The 17,005-nt window shown below is 40.2% G+C and overlaps 1 protein-coding gene across 1 annotated transcript in view; it reads left to right on the top strand.

Annotated features, from left to right (window-relative positions):
- The window catches only part of CTNNA1 (catenin alpha 1), a 174,360-nt gene that overhangs the window by 151,228 nt on the left and 6,127 nt on the right, over positions 1-17,005 (top strand). Inside the window, exons 11-13 of the mRNA XM_081134979.1 lie at positions 3,420-3,576; positions 11,855-12,055; positions 12,827-12,978. Coding sequence (XP_080991105.1) covers positions 3,420-3,576; positions 11,855-12,055; positions 12,827-12,978 — 510 coding nt within the window. The remainder of the gene's footprint in view (positions 1-3,419; positions 3,577-11,854; positions 12,056-12,826; positions 12,979-17,005) is intronic.

The raw sequence follows: 17,005 nt of genomic DNA, 5'->3' as shown, positions 1-17,005 counted from the left end.
TTGGTGTTTTCCTTACTGATTTACCCAACACATATACTTCATCTGTTGTATATATGTACTTAAATTAGTACAAAACTAATGTAGTCAAATTTATAAATTGACTTCTCACATTGTTATTTGGAAATAGAGGAGAGTTTTCTAAGACATAAGAAACAAGTTCTATTTAAGTTTTTATGTAGTAAATGCATAAATAAATATATTCTAGCCTTGTTTTAAATTTAACTCATCTATGGACACAATCTTAGTACATGAATATAAATATGAAGTGAGGCTGTAACTTTTTCTCAAGATAGCCCATCAAATGTAAAAATAATGTACCTTTTGCCACTGATGTGTGATGTCTCTTTTATCAGACACTGAATTTTGTTCCATGACAGGGTCTGTTTTTAGACTATTCTGTTCTAATTACTTTAGCTTTATATTATTACTCTCTCTCTTCCTTATTCTTGCTTTCTATCCTCAAGATTTTTGGGCTGTTCTCAGCTATTTATTGCTCCAGGTTAATTTGTGATTAAGTAGGTCTTCCTACCCCTAAACATGGAATGTATTTCTATTTATTCAAGTTTTTTGGGGGGAGGGGCTTGTCCAGGATATGAACTTATTCAGGTTTTTTTAATGTACCTCAGAAACGTTTAATCTCTTTTTGCTACTTCAGTCCTGTGGGTTTCTTTAAAAATGTAATCCCATATATTTCCTATTAATTGCTATTATGAAGACCTGACACTTTTCCTCATTTTATATTCTAACTTTTTTCTGGCATATAGAAAAGCTACTGATATATTTACATTGTCTCTGGCTGTCTTAATGAACTCTTACTAATTCTAAGAGTTCTTTCAGTTGACTCACTTCAATTTCCTAGAAAAACAAAAATCATTTGCATTGAAAAACAATTTTGTTGTCTCCCTTCTGACAGCCTTTTCTATTTCAATTTCCCATTTTATTCCATTAGCTAGAAAGACCATTATATTATTATTTAACTAATGCTGACAGTAGGCATTCCCATCAATAACATCTTGTTTTTTAAGATAAATGATTCTAGATTTTCACCATAAGGTGTTATCTTGGATGATTATTTAAAGAGTTAATTAATGAAGTGAGTAGTCCACAATTGTGAAGCACCTAGTGAAAAGGAATGGCAAGAAGGAAAAGAGACAAAGAACAAGCCTTGAAATTATGAAAATATGGGAGACCACAGCATAACACATGAGAAAGATAGGATGTTTCTTCTTCCAAGTAATTTATTGTCCAAACCGATATACTTTTGAAAGTAGTGGCCTGTTAGTAATTGCTAACTGGGATGGCATAGTCCCCCTATGCCTAGGAATCTTTCTTTGATTGTCTTGATAGTCTGTTGTACCAGTCTAGTGGGTCTAATTCTTCAGTTTGTTACAACTACAGTCTTTAGGGGCTAATTCTTTGGAATATCCCACCAATCTTTTGGAGTTACATGACCTGAAGTTGTGTGGTTCCTATTTCACCTAAAAAAAATCATCCCCAACTCCTACCATCAAACTCTTTCTGTCTCATCCAGATCTCTGCTCCATCACGACGTTTCTCTTATCTTTGCTTTCCTTCCAAGTTGCACTATTAGAAACACACTTATTTTTAATAACCTATAAGCCCCTTGTACTTAGGAATCTTTTTATTTTATTATTTGTTTAAATTTTGTTTTATTATTTTTTTCCATCACCATCTGTCCCCCATATACCCTTTCACCTCCACCCCCCCCCCCACATTCACCACACTGTTGTCTGTATCCATGAATTCTTTGTTTTTTTCTTCCTTGCCCAATCCCTTTACCACCCCCTAACACCCTCATCCCCACCAGAGCTTAGAAATCGTAACTAATTATTCTCTCAGCTCATTTCATACTACTTTCATTACTCATTCAATGAATACCAAGAATCTGAGTAGATATTTCTCTAAAGAATTTATACTAATGGTCATTTGGTACATGAAAAGAACTACAACATTTCTAGCCATCAGGGAAATGAAAATCACAACCACATTGAGATACCACTTCACACCCACTAGAATAGCAGTAATTTTTTAAAAAAGGAAAAACAAGTGGGGAGAGTGGAACCCTCATACATGCTGGTGGAAATGTAAAATGGTACAGCTGCTTTGGAAAACAGTAAGGCAGTTCCCAGAACGTTAAATATAAAGTTAACCATATAACCCAGCAGTTCCACTCCTAGTTATATCCCAAGAATAATGAAAGCACAGAAACATGTCTGAGTAGGCATAGTAGTATTATTCATAATGGCCAAAAAGTGGAAACAATTCAAATGTCCATCAACTGTTCAATGGGAAAATAAAATAGAGTACAACCATATAATGACATAGTATTCATTAATAAAAAGGAATGAAATACTGATACATTTTATAGCATGTGGACGAACCTCAAAAACATTGTTAAGTGAAGGATGCTAGTTACAAAAATCCACATATTAATATGATTCCATTTATATTAAATATCCAGAATAGACAACATGATAGAGACAGAAGTTAAGTTAGTCGTTGCCAGGAGATAGGGTTAAGGAATGTTGATGGAAAATGACTACTAATGGATATAGGGTTTTTTTCTGGAGTGATGAGAATAATTGTGTGGTGATGGTTCTACAACTGGGAATATACTAAAAGTCCTTGAATTTTACAGTTTAAATGGGTGAATTATATGTGAATTATATCTCAACAAAGCCGCTTTTTAGAGAAATATTTTTAAACTTAACAAATTTTATACTTTATGTTCAGTTATTATGTGTCAAATATGCCTGTTAGAAAAATGCTTGGAATTAGAATAATTAGAATGTATTACTCACAAATGTGCTTTGATAATGTATCAAGAACCTGAAATGCCAAATGTCTATCACAAGATTATTAAGAATTGTGGGTAACTGGAACAAACCTAGATATTCTACAATAGGAAACCAGTGATGTGCATCCATAGATGGAATAATAAACAGTTAATGTTTTAAATATATATTTAATGATATGGGGTATTTAAAAGAAGAAAGAAGATAGTTTTATGTAGCATATAATTCTAATTGTGTACTTTTTTGACATGCATACATACATGTGTATACGAGAAGAAAAAAGCCTGGAATATAATATCATCAAAAATTATAGAGCTGCTATCACAGAGTGGAAAGATTCAGTATTTTTGTTTTTAATTCATATTTTCAGTGTATTACTGCAGTTCTATATTTCAAATGAGTTGCTTCTACATTCACATATAAAAACCTATTGTTTAACACGCTTCTCTGCTTTATCTTTGTGTTATGGCAAAACGTGTGGTATCATGTGTCCTGTGAAATGCAAGTGAAACAAAGCAATCGTCACTCTACTGACCATGTTATCCCACCTGTTTTATTTTCATGACTCTGAAAGGTAAACAGTGAACTTTACTATCTTTGCAGGTTATCAATGCTGCATTGGCTTTAGCAGCAAAACCACAGAGCAAGCTGGCCCAAGAGAACATGGATCTTTTTAAAGAACAGTGGGAAAAACAAGTCCGTGTTCTCACAGATGCCGTTGATGACATTACTTCCATTGATGACTTCTTGGCTGTCTCAGGTAATCAGCTGGTTCCCCAGAAAGCATGTGAGGATGTGTGTAATTACTTTTGCTTAAGTTACAATAATGGACAATCAAAAAACCCCCAAGTCTGAGCAGTATACCCCCAGTATTACCAGCAGTAATACTGTGCTGGTTTTCATTTTAATTATAAACAAAAAAACCTACCACAGACTCCTGAGTAGTGCGAGGTGGCATTGGAGTTGTTTCCCATGTGGTGGGGCTGGTCTCGATCTTAGAAACTTGACTTAGAAAGCTGGCTGGCAGAGGATTTTCCCTGTTTGTGAAGAGTGGGATCTTGCAACTGACCTGTACAGCCACCATAACGATCCACCCACCTTCCTGCTGTGTGTTTAGAAAAAACAAGCCCTTTGTCCTACTAGAGGCTGTGATTATTTGTTATGAGCCAGTGAAACTTAGGAGAAGGGAATCCCAACACCATCACCTTTATTTTCTTTTGTGAAATAATTTGTTTCCCTCCTTGGAAATCTCCTCCTCTCTTCCTCACAAATGATCATAGTTGAACTGCCTACTTTTCAAAAGACTCTGTCTGCACGATGCACAGACAGAAAACAGAGGAAATATTTAAATGCCATTTAATTATGAACTTGCAAAAAATAAATCTGGGTAATTCACCTCACAAAAACAGTTGATTTCATTATATAAACATAAACTGGTAATGACATAGTAAATTGCATTCATATAGAAAATGTCTGTCAACTGCAGTTCACTGTTTATCACACAAAGATAAATTTCAATCCATCTCCTTAGAGTTAAACAAGTATAACTGCATTCTCCGTTTAATGGGGCCTCTGCTGCCCATGGCTGCACTGCTTGCTGTCTGGAGGTGCCAGACTGCCCGAGGCCAGCAGTTGTGGGCAGAGTCAGTGGCTGGTACTTGTAGGGCTGAAACTACAACCACAGGTTGGAACGTGGGAGATGCACTTGGCAATGGTGCTTGAAACAGAAGCGGAGCCTAAGTACATGCACAGCACAGTCCTCCAGCAGTGACCTACATAAGGTGACAGTGTGTCCCGCATACCAGTGTCCCCCGGTCTCTGCTTGCTTTCCTTGGGGTTGGTGGCTCTATTTGACATAGTGAGGAGCAGGCAATCCATAAACTGCATAAAAGAGAGGGTAAACCATGCTGCTGCTCGACTGCCAAATTACAGGTGCTGGTACTTTAAAACAAAAACCCATTTGGAAGCACATCTTTGCAGGTGCCAAAAATGCAGCAGTGGCTTTTTTGGGAAATCTTGGCCTCCCGTTGTTTATCCCAGTGAAGTACTGACTTAGTCTTTTTCATAGGTTTAGAGAAAAACATTCCACCTTCAGAGCACACTTTTAAGCAAACAACAGATTCTGAACTCAATGCAAAGCCCCCCTCTGGAGACAGCTATGCCATTTCTAAACTTCCTCCTCCTGATTAGTGGGTGTATCTCAGGCTTGGTCTCAAGGGATTTTCAGTCCTTCTTAGAGCAAAACAAAAGGAAAGAGAATCAAATGTTCCTGGAACATCATTCTGCAAATCCGAGAAGAAAGGGATTCTGCAGTAGCAGTTAGGGGGGTCCAGGCAGTAGCATTAGGGTTGTGACATAAAACAGAAGAATGGTAAAGAGAAATCAGATTCTTTAACAGGTATACTTTTGTCTGGTATGTTCAATTTTTATGCAAATGTGGAAAGTGTAAGGGTTGACTTGATGGAAAGGAGTTTAGACAGTTTCTATTCAGCATATAAAAATATAGAACAATTCTTTTAGTCAGAAAGTGGTGGTATTTCCAGAGCATCTGAATTTTAGAGGTCTACCCAGGTGTGTTTCTCTAATGTTTTGTCACAGACTTGCTTAGCATTGTCAAGTAATTAATTAAGAATTCCTCTGATTTTTATGATGTGCTTTTTAGGGGTATGGGATGAAGGGGGGAGGCAAGCAAATGCCTGTTCAGAGTTCTCCAGTAACCAGTTAATTTTTAGCATTCAGACTCCTTTATACCCTCATGTTCCTACCTCACCCATAGCAGTTTTGGCACTTTTTATGTGGGGGGATTAGAGATGTCTCCATATGTCATGGCACACAGCCTCAATAGGGAAGTCTTGGCTGGCGGCTCTCATTGAGAGGAGCCTCACTTTTAACTGGGCAGCCCCCACTGGTCCCAGTTCTTGGTCCTTGTGCAGCTCTGCATCGTGTGCACCATCGGTTGGAGAGCAGGTGTCATATGCAGCAGTCATGGGCAGCCTCATGCTGATCTGCCCCCTTGGCCAGTTTCCCTTTGCCCTTATACACACTGGTGCCTCAGTAGTCCCATCAGTGAGGTGAGTGTGTTTCTAAGTAGGGGGGCTACCAGGCAAGTGCCCAGCACGGGGTCTGGCTTAAGGTTGGTGGGCTTCATAAAATTTTTTCAAATGAAAAGTGATAATGCCACTTGACTCCTGGGAGTGGTTGTTCTGGCTGTGTTCTGTGTTCTGGCACCTTGTGGCCCTCTGGCAGTGTGAGAGTTTTTCTGAAATATTTCCACTAATGATTCTTCATCATATTCTCGCTTGGAATCCATGGGGCCTGGATGTTTGCTGTAGCCCATCCAGGGGAAGTTACTTCGGGAACAGGACTGAGAGGACCCTGTGCTGCTTTAGTGTCGTTCCTGGATATTCTGCTCCATTGGTTCTAAAAGTTTCCTTTTACTTATCACAAGGCATATCCAAATTTGTGGCTCAAAAGTAGTGGTCATCTTGTGTATAATCTGGTGAAGCCACTAAGACCCTGATGCCAGTGTTTTCTGAATCTGCAGGGCAAGGGGAACTCGGGTTACTGCATATCAAATATGAGACAGTAGCACTTGAAAATAGAGAGAGGTACATGCATGTGACCCCCAAGGAAGAGGGAATGGGGACTCCTTGCCCCCAAGCTGTTCTATTCATAATGTTGCCTTGTAAATATTGGATATGGTTTAGGATGCTAGAGAGCATTGAGCAAACCATGAATATATTTACATTGATCCCTTAAGGATGGTGGTTTGAAATTTATCAAAGTGATAAAGACTGTTTGAATTGCATTTGAATTGCATTTGATAAACGTTTTCCATGGAAGTGCAATTTACTTTTTCATTTGTTTACTCTGCTTACATGTGGAAGTTTTGGTTCCTTTTTTAATTTTTAAAGATGCAGGTGGTTCTACCTGGTTTATTGCATTTCTTTACCAAATGCTCTTAGAAACATATAATAAAATGGCATTAGCTACTTTGGGGCAACACACAAGAGTGGTAATGTGTACACTTTCTTCTTCCTTATGTATCATTGAGCCCAAAGAATTTGGTCTTATTTGTAGGACATTAAATAAAAGGATTATTGTACCTAATTTTTGCTTTTGTGTTTAATAGCAAAAACGCAAAACTGGAGTTTCTTCTTTTGAGGAAGTGGCATAGGTAGCAGTCAAGTTAGATTTGATTTCTGACTCCCATGCCTACTAGCTGTGTGGCCTCAGGCAAGTTACTCAATACTTCTGTGCCCCAGTTTCCTCATTAATTAATGGTGATTTTTTTCAAAAAAGAAATAGCTACCATTTAGTTAAATGTCACGTACTCAGAATATTTCCTGTTGTATAGTAAGTCCTTTATATCTTATTAATATTATCTTCTATGTGTGCATAAGAGTGCACCAATAAAGATATCCAGAGCAAGGGGTATGCAGGATGGGCCCTGTCATGTATTGTGGACTGAAGTATAAGTTTATGCATCCTTTTTGGAGAATGCCAGCTGGCTTGGTTCCTAGATGGCAGTTAGGCACCAAACATCTGCTTTAAACATGTATGCCTTTGATTTAGTAATCCTATTGCTAGAAACTTTCCCCAAGGACATGTACACAAATGTTTGCCAAAATACCTGCACAAGGATGTTCACTTCAACCAAAATGTGTAAGAGAAGGCTGGATAAATGAATAATGGCCCCTCCATATATTTAATGGGGACTACACAGCCATTGAAATAGATGAGGTAGATCTGTAGATACAGACCTAAAAAGGTTTTCAAAGGAAAAACAGACATAATAGTGTCCATAATATGATCCTTTGTAGATAGACTGTTGTATGTGTATGATTTTTTACCCCCTCTTGAAGCACCTACAAAAAATACTGTATCGAACAATCAGAGCCTTTAATGGAGTGCAGATTGGTGTGTCTCCTCATAATAGATCCAGGCTGAGTTTCCTGGGAATTGCAGTTAAAGCTTAAATAATTTATGGTTTAAGTTAGTCTGGGTACCTCCAACTGTCCCGTGTTTGCACATGTCCAGTGGAGATTCACTTGGGCTCCAGTGTAGAGAGCAGGGTTGATGCTGTGTCCTGGGTGTAGGGTGGCCTCAGCTACCCGGGGCTTTCCTAGACACAGCTGTTCAGTGAGGGTAGAGAATATTACTTTAGTCGGCTTCCTGAAACAGGCTTTCTTTGTTGCTGAAGAATGGCAAACCCTTTCCTGGTTTGGATTCATCTGGATAAAAAGCAGTATGAATTCAAGGTCTTAGTTGATTTTTTTTAAACCATAGCTGTCTAGATGAAGGTTAATAAATCCTTGGTGGAAGTTTGGGCCACTTTGTTTAGTGAACAAAAAGAATCTCTGCTCCATTGATTTTTGTGTGCCCCAGCCCATGTATTAACAATTCTGAAATGGATGAGTCTTAAATATTAGTGATACGAGAAAACATTGGTTCATAGTTTAGTTAGTATCATCTTCTCTTTACTTTTTATTCCTTTTCTTAGCGGTATAAGATACAAGTGTAAAATGTGTTAGATTCAGTTAAAAAAAATATAAAAAGCAGCAGTTTTTAACCCAAGGCCTAATATGGTGGGCAGGCACAGTACCATTCTGTTTGGTTGAAATTAATATGTGCCCTAGCCAGTTTTGCCCAGTGGTTAGAGCATCAGCCCGCAGACTGTAGGGTCCTAGGTTCGATTCCAGCCAAGGGCATGTCCCTTGTTTGCAGGCTCGATCCTTGGCCCTTCTGAGCTTGTGTGGGAGGCAACCAATTGATGTGTGTGTATCACATCGATGTCTCTATGTGTCTTCCCTCTCCCTGCCCCTTCCACTCTCTCTGAAAAGCAGTGGAAAAAATATCCTTAGGTGAGGATTAAAATAATAATAGTAATATGTAGAGAGTTTGTATGCTTCTGCTGGGCTCCAAATCCATTCATTCTTATAATATCCCTCCCTAAAATTTGTGTGAAAAGTTGAATGTGTTTTCTCTTTCAGTAGTACCCCTAACAAGTCTAATTTTTTATTTAATAGATGCTAAATTATGGTCTTCTTAGCTATATTGTGGTCATTCTTTTTTCCCCTTTTGTAATAGGAATTCTTACTATATTTTGGATTTCCTTGGAAAAAATTTTATTGATTGTTTAATATTTAAAGACTTTTAGAGCAATTTTAGGTTCACAGCAAAATTAAAAGGTAGAGATTTCCTGTCTCATTCCTGCTTCCACACATGCACAGCCTTTCCCATTTTCAATATCCCCAGCATAGTGGCACATTTGTTAAAATCGAATAACCCACAGTCTATAACGTACAGTAATGTTCACTCTTGGTGGTTTACATTATATGGTTTTCATATAGAGTATTCACTCCCTGAAAAAAATTTATGCTCTGTTCATCCCTCCTCTCTCCAAATCCTGATCTTTGTACTATCTCCATAGTTCCGGCTTTTCCAGAATGTCATATAGTAGAAATCATATAGCACGTAGCCTTTTCACACTGGCTTCTTTCACTTAGTAATACACATTCACGTTTCCTCCATATCTTTTCAGGGCTTGATAACTCATTTCTTTTTAGTGCCAAATAATATTCCATTGTCTAGATGTACCTCAATTTATCTGTTCACCCATTTGATGGACATTTTGGTTGCTTCCAAGTTTTGGCAATTACGAATAAATCTGCTGTAAACATCTATGTGCAGGTTTTTATGTGGACATAAGTTTTCATCTTTTTATAAATACCAAGGAATGTGATTGCTGGATCATATGGTAAGAGTATGTTTAGTTTCATAGCAAAGATGTTTTTACCAGATCTCTTTTGGATTGTAATTGTTCACATCATTCTTTCTTTCTTGTGATTTTTTTCATCTTATTTCATTATACTCATGGTTTTAGAACAAAGATCCTTTTAGAGTCCCTGCCTGCAGTCTCTTGGGAACTACAAAAAGGAGGGCCTTGGTTCTTGGGACCTACAGGGGATCCTGAAGCACAAAGGCAGGGCATCATGGTGGCTCTGTTCTTTGCTAGGTCTGCTGAGTACTTGTGATGAAAGGAAATAGCATATCATGACCACTTGTTTGGGGTACTTAAGAGGGGAAGCTTATTGTTCTCTCCTGTCCAAACATTGTCACATATAATGTGACTCTTAGCACAGGCTGTGAAAGAAGGTAATTGGCTTTGGAAGTGGATTATATCAGAAACTAATCCTGGATAATGCCACGTCAAAGCGTAAGGTAGCCAGGGCTGGCAGAAAAATGACCAGATGTGCTTCTTAAACAGATTACATTTCTACTAATTGTTCTGCCTCTTCCAGAAGGACTGGGACCATTAGTTTTTCACCTGTTGTGCCTACTCTCTTGGTTTAAGGGAGCGGGCATGTCTTTGACACTAAGAGTTATTTACATGTCTTGAAGAAAACTTCTTTCTGAGCAGGAAGGAAATGGCTAGGTGATAACCTGGGAACATTCCTTTGTGTTCCTTGCCCACCCACCCCGTGGAATGTGGCAGCCCTGTCATTCTGGCTGTCTGCTGGTGGTCTCTGGGTGAGAGAGATTCCCTTTCCCATCCTGCATCTGCTCCTACAGATCAGCCTCATCCACTTTAACAGCTGTGTAACGCCCCTAATTTATTATCCACTCTGCTCTTGAACATTTGGGTTGTCTCCACATTGCTGTTATCGATGAGGTTGAAGCGAACTCCTAACTCTTAGAGATCCAGTGTCAGCCTTTTTGCTTTGAGGAAAAATTGTTTTGGTGGGTCTTCCAGTTCCAGCGCTGTGACTGGTAGGAGCCACTTGTTGGCTTAACAGAATTCAGGGATTTCCACAAATATCACAACAGGCCACTTGCAGCCCTTAAGAGGGTTGCCAAAAGTTTCCCCTTGGGTATACTACCTCAGTGCCCTCCAGAAGAGGCTTCAGCCTGCTTTCCAGCCCCTTCTCCTGTTCCATAGGGCTGTGCTGGCTGCTATTGGCATCTAGTGGAGGGAGGGATAAGGCGCTGAACTTTTCTTTTACAGTGAGTTTTTCTTGTAATTTAGACTTTGAGATGTAAGGTCAGTGAAATTTAAGGGAAAGAGAAGGTTTTTTTTTAAATACATCTTTATTGATGTCAGAGAGGAAGGGAGAGGGGGAGAGAAAGGTGAAACATCAATGATGAGAGAGTCACTGATTGGCTGCCCCTGGCACACCCCCTACTTGGGCTCTATTCCGCAACCCGGGCATGTGCCCTGACTGGGAATTGAACCTTGATCTCCTGGATCCTAGGTCGATGCTCAACTGAGCCACGCCCAGCTGGGCAAGAGAAGTTCTTGAGGTTTCTGTTCTCTGAATCATCTACTTGGCTTATAGAACAACTATGCTTTACAGATGGGCCTCTTTTTCTTTTATTTAACCTGGAATAAAGATTTTTGTTCTTGGAGGTGACTCCAGGTTGAGTTTCTGTGGGACAGTTAATCCAACAGTTAATCTGTTCTCTTCAGTGAAATGATACATGTAAAGCTTCTGGCACTGTAGCTGGCATAAAGCAGGCTCTCTGTGAATGGTACATGCCAGCTTACAATGATTGTTCCCTTCTCAGCACAGGGAATATAGTCAGTATTGTAATAACTGCATATGGTGTCAGGTGGGTACTAGACTTATTTGGGGTGATCACTTTGTAAGTTATATAAATGTCTAATCATTAGTTGTACACCTGAAACTAATATACTGGTGCCTTGGTTTTCGAACATCTACGTTGATGAACATTTCCTTTTATGAGTGCCGTAAACCTGGAAGTGCTTTGGTTTTCGAACACGCCTCGGAAGTCGAACATGCCACGTGGCTTCCACTGAGGTCAAGATCCTGAGGTCTAGCTGTCAGCTGTTAATCCCTTGGTTTTCGAACGTTTCAGAACTCGAACGGTCTTCCAGAACAGATTACATTTGAAAACTGAGGTGCCACTGTATTTATTATGTGCCAACTATGATTGAAAAAAAAAAAATTTCAAGGCCAAAAAAAGTCATCTTGTGAAAGGCCTTCTCCCTCATTAAGTTTTTGCTTGTTCCTCAGAGAATCACATATTGGAAGATGTGAACAAATGCGTCATTGCTCTCCAAGAGAAGGATGTGGATGGGCTGGACCGCACAGCTGGCGCAATCCGAGGCCGGGCAGCCCGGGTCATTCATGTGGTCACCTCAGAAATGGACAACTATGAGCCAGGGGTCTACACAGAGAAGGTGCTGGAAGCCACCAAGCTTCTCTCAAACACAGGTATGGGAACTCCTGCCTTACTGGTGCTCCCCACACAGAGAGAGCCCAGGCGGACTAGGCCATCCTGTTAGTCCAGGCCCTGTGGGTGGGAAGTAAGAGATCAGGACTGGTCTTAAGACAAGAGTTCTAGGTGGACGTCATACTAGTGAGAAAAGTTGGTCATCCAAATTAAGGCCTCAAACACATTTCCTTCATGTGGGTCCCATGATTAATGATGGGAATAATTCTTTTTTTAATCCTCAACAAAGGATATGTTTGTTTTACATTGATTTTAGAGAGAGAGGAAGGGAGAGAGAGAAACATTGATCGGTTGCCTCCCACACATGCCCCGACTGGGGATCAAGCCTATAACCTTTTGGTGCATGGGATGTTCATTCAACCAACTGAGCCACCCTGCCAGGGCTGATGGGAATAATTCTGAACCTATTATTTAAGATGAACTTTTGAGTTAAGTCTCCTGTTAGTGAATAAATACTAAATTAAGGAGGGTCCCATTCTTAAGTTCTCAAATTAACGTCACTTCAGGTTATCAACCATCCAAATCCTTTATTGTAAAATCTCGTCAGAGATAAAGACAATGCTTGGAGTCTTTATAAAATACGTCATTTAATTTATTTCAACCATAAATATTTCTCACATAGGTAGAAGCAGAGGCTCTTCCTCATACTCCTTGCCTCCTTCTGTATGAGTGAGGTAGACTTAGGGAGGGCTAATAGAATGATGTCTGCTGGGCCAGCAGGATCTGCCATGCCTTGCCTCTTTTCTCTGCAGTTATGCCACGTTTCACTGAGCAAGTAGAAGCGGCTGTGGAAGCCCTCAGCTCAGACCCCGCCCAGCCCATGGATGAGAATGAGTTTATCGATGCCTCCCGCCTGGTGTATGATGGCATCCGGGACATCAGGAAAGCGGTGTTGATGATACGGGTGAGTAACTGCATTTCAGACATTTTAACAGCTCTTATCATTTGCTAAACTTGAACACAATGCATCATTCTGGAACTCAGCAGATGTGTTGGCAGTATATTAAAACCATGAATCTAAAAGCTGTTAGAATGAGATATATTTAATTATGTTGTCTAAAATGACTTTTAGTTGCAAGTTAGAGCCCAAACTCAGGCTGAGAACAGGAGCTAGTATGAGTTGGCCTTGATGATTTGATTCAGAGCAAACGGTCACTACAAATAGGAGGCTTCCATTTGAGTTAGAAACTACAGAAAATAAAGGCTTTTCAGCTAATTTCAGAGGAGGGAATATTTCCTTAATGCAGGTTGAAGTTACTCTTCACTTGGAGCCTCTCTTTTTGAAGGGGCCACAGGCAGGATACCAAATCCCCAGTGTGTTCAGGGTGAGGATGAGGGAGTGTGGCAGCCCCTGGTCATGTTCCTTGGCGCATGACCAAGCATTGCGCCCTCTCACCATAACTGAATGGAAGTGCCACCTGCTCAGGGCCCCATGTGACCCATCTCTGAGAGAGCAGCAGTTCTCACCATCTGAGAGAGTGTCCAGGGCCCCCTCAGGGTTTGCATAATAGGTTTTGAGAAGCTACCAACCCCTCTGTAATGCATCCCCAGGATGCTAGGCCTGGCTCTCAGAGATGCCTTTCCCATCGCAGTTATCCTTCACATGGTGCTCTGAGATTAAGCGTGTGGCTCTGGAAGCTGTGAGCAGGGCCTGTGCATGGCCATTCCCTAGCCCTGGGCCAGGTGCTGCCTACAGCATAGGTGGCTGCTTTGCTGTTGATCTAGGTGGGTCAGAGGAGTTACATTTACACCTTCATGGTTTTCTAGTCAGACTTCCTGCTCACTTTTTACCCCCTCAGCCTGGTAGCTGCAGAACCTTGCTGGACTGTCAGCTGGAAAGTAGTTGCATTAGGCTGGATCCATTTTATATGTAGAAACTCTTCGGCAAGACTGCTCTGCTCTGGGGTGAGAAAGAAAAAGAACTGTTCAGGGACTGCCTGGTTGGCTGATGGATGTTCCTGAAGGCCCCATTAAATGGCATGGACATGTTAGGGGTGGGGGCTGGTGGAGGCTTTTGCTTTCTTTAATCCTGCTGCTGCTAAAGAAGGACCCATGTTAGGCAGAGGCCTGGATGAAATCACAGTTAACACCCAGCTGCCATGTCTCAGTGGTGTGAAGGGATCTCTGGTCACATACACCAGTGGCAATGAACGCAGCCCTATTTTTCCAGAGGTCTTTCCATGCGGACAGACACCTAGAAATAGAATAAAAGGAACCTTAATTATGAAGAGGAGGTCAGTGATTTTGGGGATTTAAGTGGGCTGAAACTGCACACTCTCCAGGAGATGCTTACAAATTTGATTCCATCTTGGGGAAGCAAGTAGGGTTGTGGGAAACCACATCTTGGGGGCAGACAGGCAGCTTGGATTTGTCTTCCAGCTCTGAAAGGATTAAAGTGGGCAATGGTAGCTCCCAAGTCAGAGAGACCCCAGGATCTTGCATTGACGTGCTCTCTATGGCCTACTGATATCTCATGTGACAGGCCTGGCTGTTGCACATGTACAGACTCCTGGCAGTTTCAGATGCTTTCTCACACATCCTCCCCCAAATCCTGGGGCTGGGCTTGGATTAGGTCCTGGTGCAGATGAGGGACTTGCCTCATGCCCTCCTGTCACAGGCAGTTGTTCCGGCTGCTCCCCCCTTACTGATAACTTCCAGAAGACATTATGTTTCAAGTCAGCAGCTGATCATGCAAGGCCGAAGGTTGTGCAAAATAAGAATTTTATTTCATAATTAAAGTAGAGCTAGACCACTAATCAGTCCCTTTGGTATTGACTCAGACCTTACCTGCCACATTCCTTTTATCAAAGGAAAAAAACTACATAAAAATCCATTGTCTATTTTTACTTCAAAGCAGCCTTTGGTACCCTAAGGGAAGGCCCAGTATTATTTAATTCATTTAATGTTCTTTTTGTTGTAAAGTTGGGAAAGTTATAAGAATCTGCTTAATGTTGTATAAAATATCTCTACTGGGGGAGGCATTTTTATTATCCTTTATTGTTGAAAGTATTACAGATATCCCCCTCTTTTTCCCCCCATTGATACCCTCCCTTCACCACACTATTGTCTGTGCCCATGGGTTATGCATATATGCATAGAAGTTCTCTGATTAATCTCTCCCCACCGACTCCCCCACCCCCACCCCCACCCCCACCATCCCACTGAGATTCATCAGTCTGTTCATGCTTCTATGTTTCTGGATCTATTTTATTAGATTCCACATATGAGTGAGATTATGTAAAACTGAATCAGGAAGAATCAGAAAACCTGAATAGGCCAACAACAACTGATGAAATTGAAGCAGCAATAAAAAAACTCCCAGCAAACAAAAGCCGTGATCCAGATGGCTTCACAGGGGAGCTTTCTAATTCTTTAAGTTGTAGGGTTAGACAGTTTACTAAAAATTTTTGTTGCTTTTTGAGGTAGGCCTGCAGTACTATGAACTTCCCTCTTAGGACCTCTTTAGCTGTGTCCCATAGATTTTGGGTTGTTCTGTGTTCATTTTCATTTGTTTCCAAGAAGTTTTTGATTTCTTTCTTGATCTTACTGGTAACCCATTCATTGTTTAATAACATGCTATTTAGCTTCCATGTGTTAGAATGTTTTTGAGTATTTTTACCTTAGTTGATTTCTAATTTTATGTCATTGTGATCTGAGATGCTTGATATAATTTCAATCTTTTTGAACTTGTAGAGATTTGTTTTGTTTCCTAACTTGTGGTCTATCTTTGAGAATGACCCATGTGCACTTGAGAGGAATGTATATTCTGCAGCTTTGGGGTGGAATGTTCTATAAATACCAATTAAATCCATCTGATCTAGTGTGCCATTTAGTCACTATTTGTGTTGACTTTTTATCTGGAAGATCTATCCATTGAAGTCAGTGGGGTGTTAAAGTCCCCAACTATTACTGTATTGCTGTTGATCTCTCCCTTAAAGTCCTTAAGGTTATTACTGATAGGTATTTATTTATTGCCATTTTAATTCTTGATGCCTATGTTTCTATCTCTGTTTCTTATTATTACAGCAGTCCCTTTAACATTTCCTGCAATTCTGGTTTGGTGGTGATAAACTCCTTTAGCCTCTTTTTGTCTGGAAAGGTCTTTATTTCACCGTCTATTTTGAATGATAGCCTTGCTGGATAGAGTAGTCTTGGTTTCAGATCCTTGTTTTGCATTCCCTTGAATAAATACTTTATGCCATTCCCTTCTGGCCTGTAGAGTTTCTGATGAGAAATCAGCCGACAGCCTTATGGGAGCTCCTTTGTAGGTAACAGATTGCTTTTCTCTTGCTGTCTTTAATATTCTGTCTTGGATTCTTGGCATTTTAATTATGATGTGCCTGGGCATGGGCCTCTTTGGATTCTTCTTGCTTGGGACTCTCTGTGCCTCCTGAACTTGTGTGACTTTTTCCTTGACCAAGTTAGGGAAGTTTTCTGCCATTATTTCTTCAAACAGGTTCTCTAATCCTTGCTTACTTTTGACCTCTTCTGGGACTTCTGTGATGCAAATACTGTTATGTTTCATGTTGTTCCACAGCTCCCTTTGACTGTCCTCCTGTTTTGTTTTTCTTTTTGGATCTCTGATTTTTTTTTCTACCCTGTCTTCTAATTCGCTGATCCAGTCCTCAGCTTCCTCTAATCTGTTTATTCCTTATTTCTGCTATGCCATTCTTCATTTCTGACTGGTCATTTTTAACAGTTTCCATACCTTTTTTCATGCTGTTGAGCATCCTTACAATCAGTATTATGAACTCTGTATCTGATAGATTGCATATCTCTATTTCATTTAGCTCTTCTTCTGGAGAATTCTTTTGTCCTTTCATTTGGGGCTTGCTTTTTGGTCTCCCCATTTTGGCTGCCTCTTTGGGTTTGTTTTTATGTATTAGGTAGGCCTGCTAGGACTCTCAGTCTTTCTGGAAGGTCTCTGGTGC

The sequence above is a fragment of the Miniopterus schreibersii genome, assembly GCF_964146895.1.
Source record: "Miniopterus schreibersii genome assembly, chromosome: 4".
NCBI classification, from domain to species: domain Eukaryota; kingdom Metazoa; phylum Chordata; class Mammalia; order Chiroptera; family Miniopteridae; genus Miniopterus; species Miniopterus schreibersii.
This window is presented reverse-complemented; position numbering and strand designations above follow the sequence as displayed.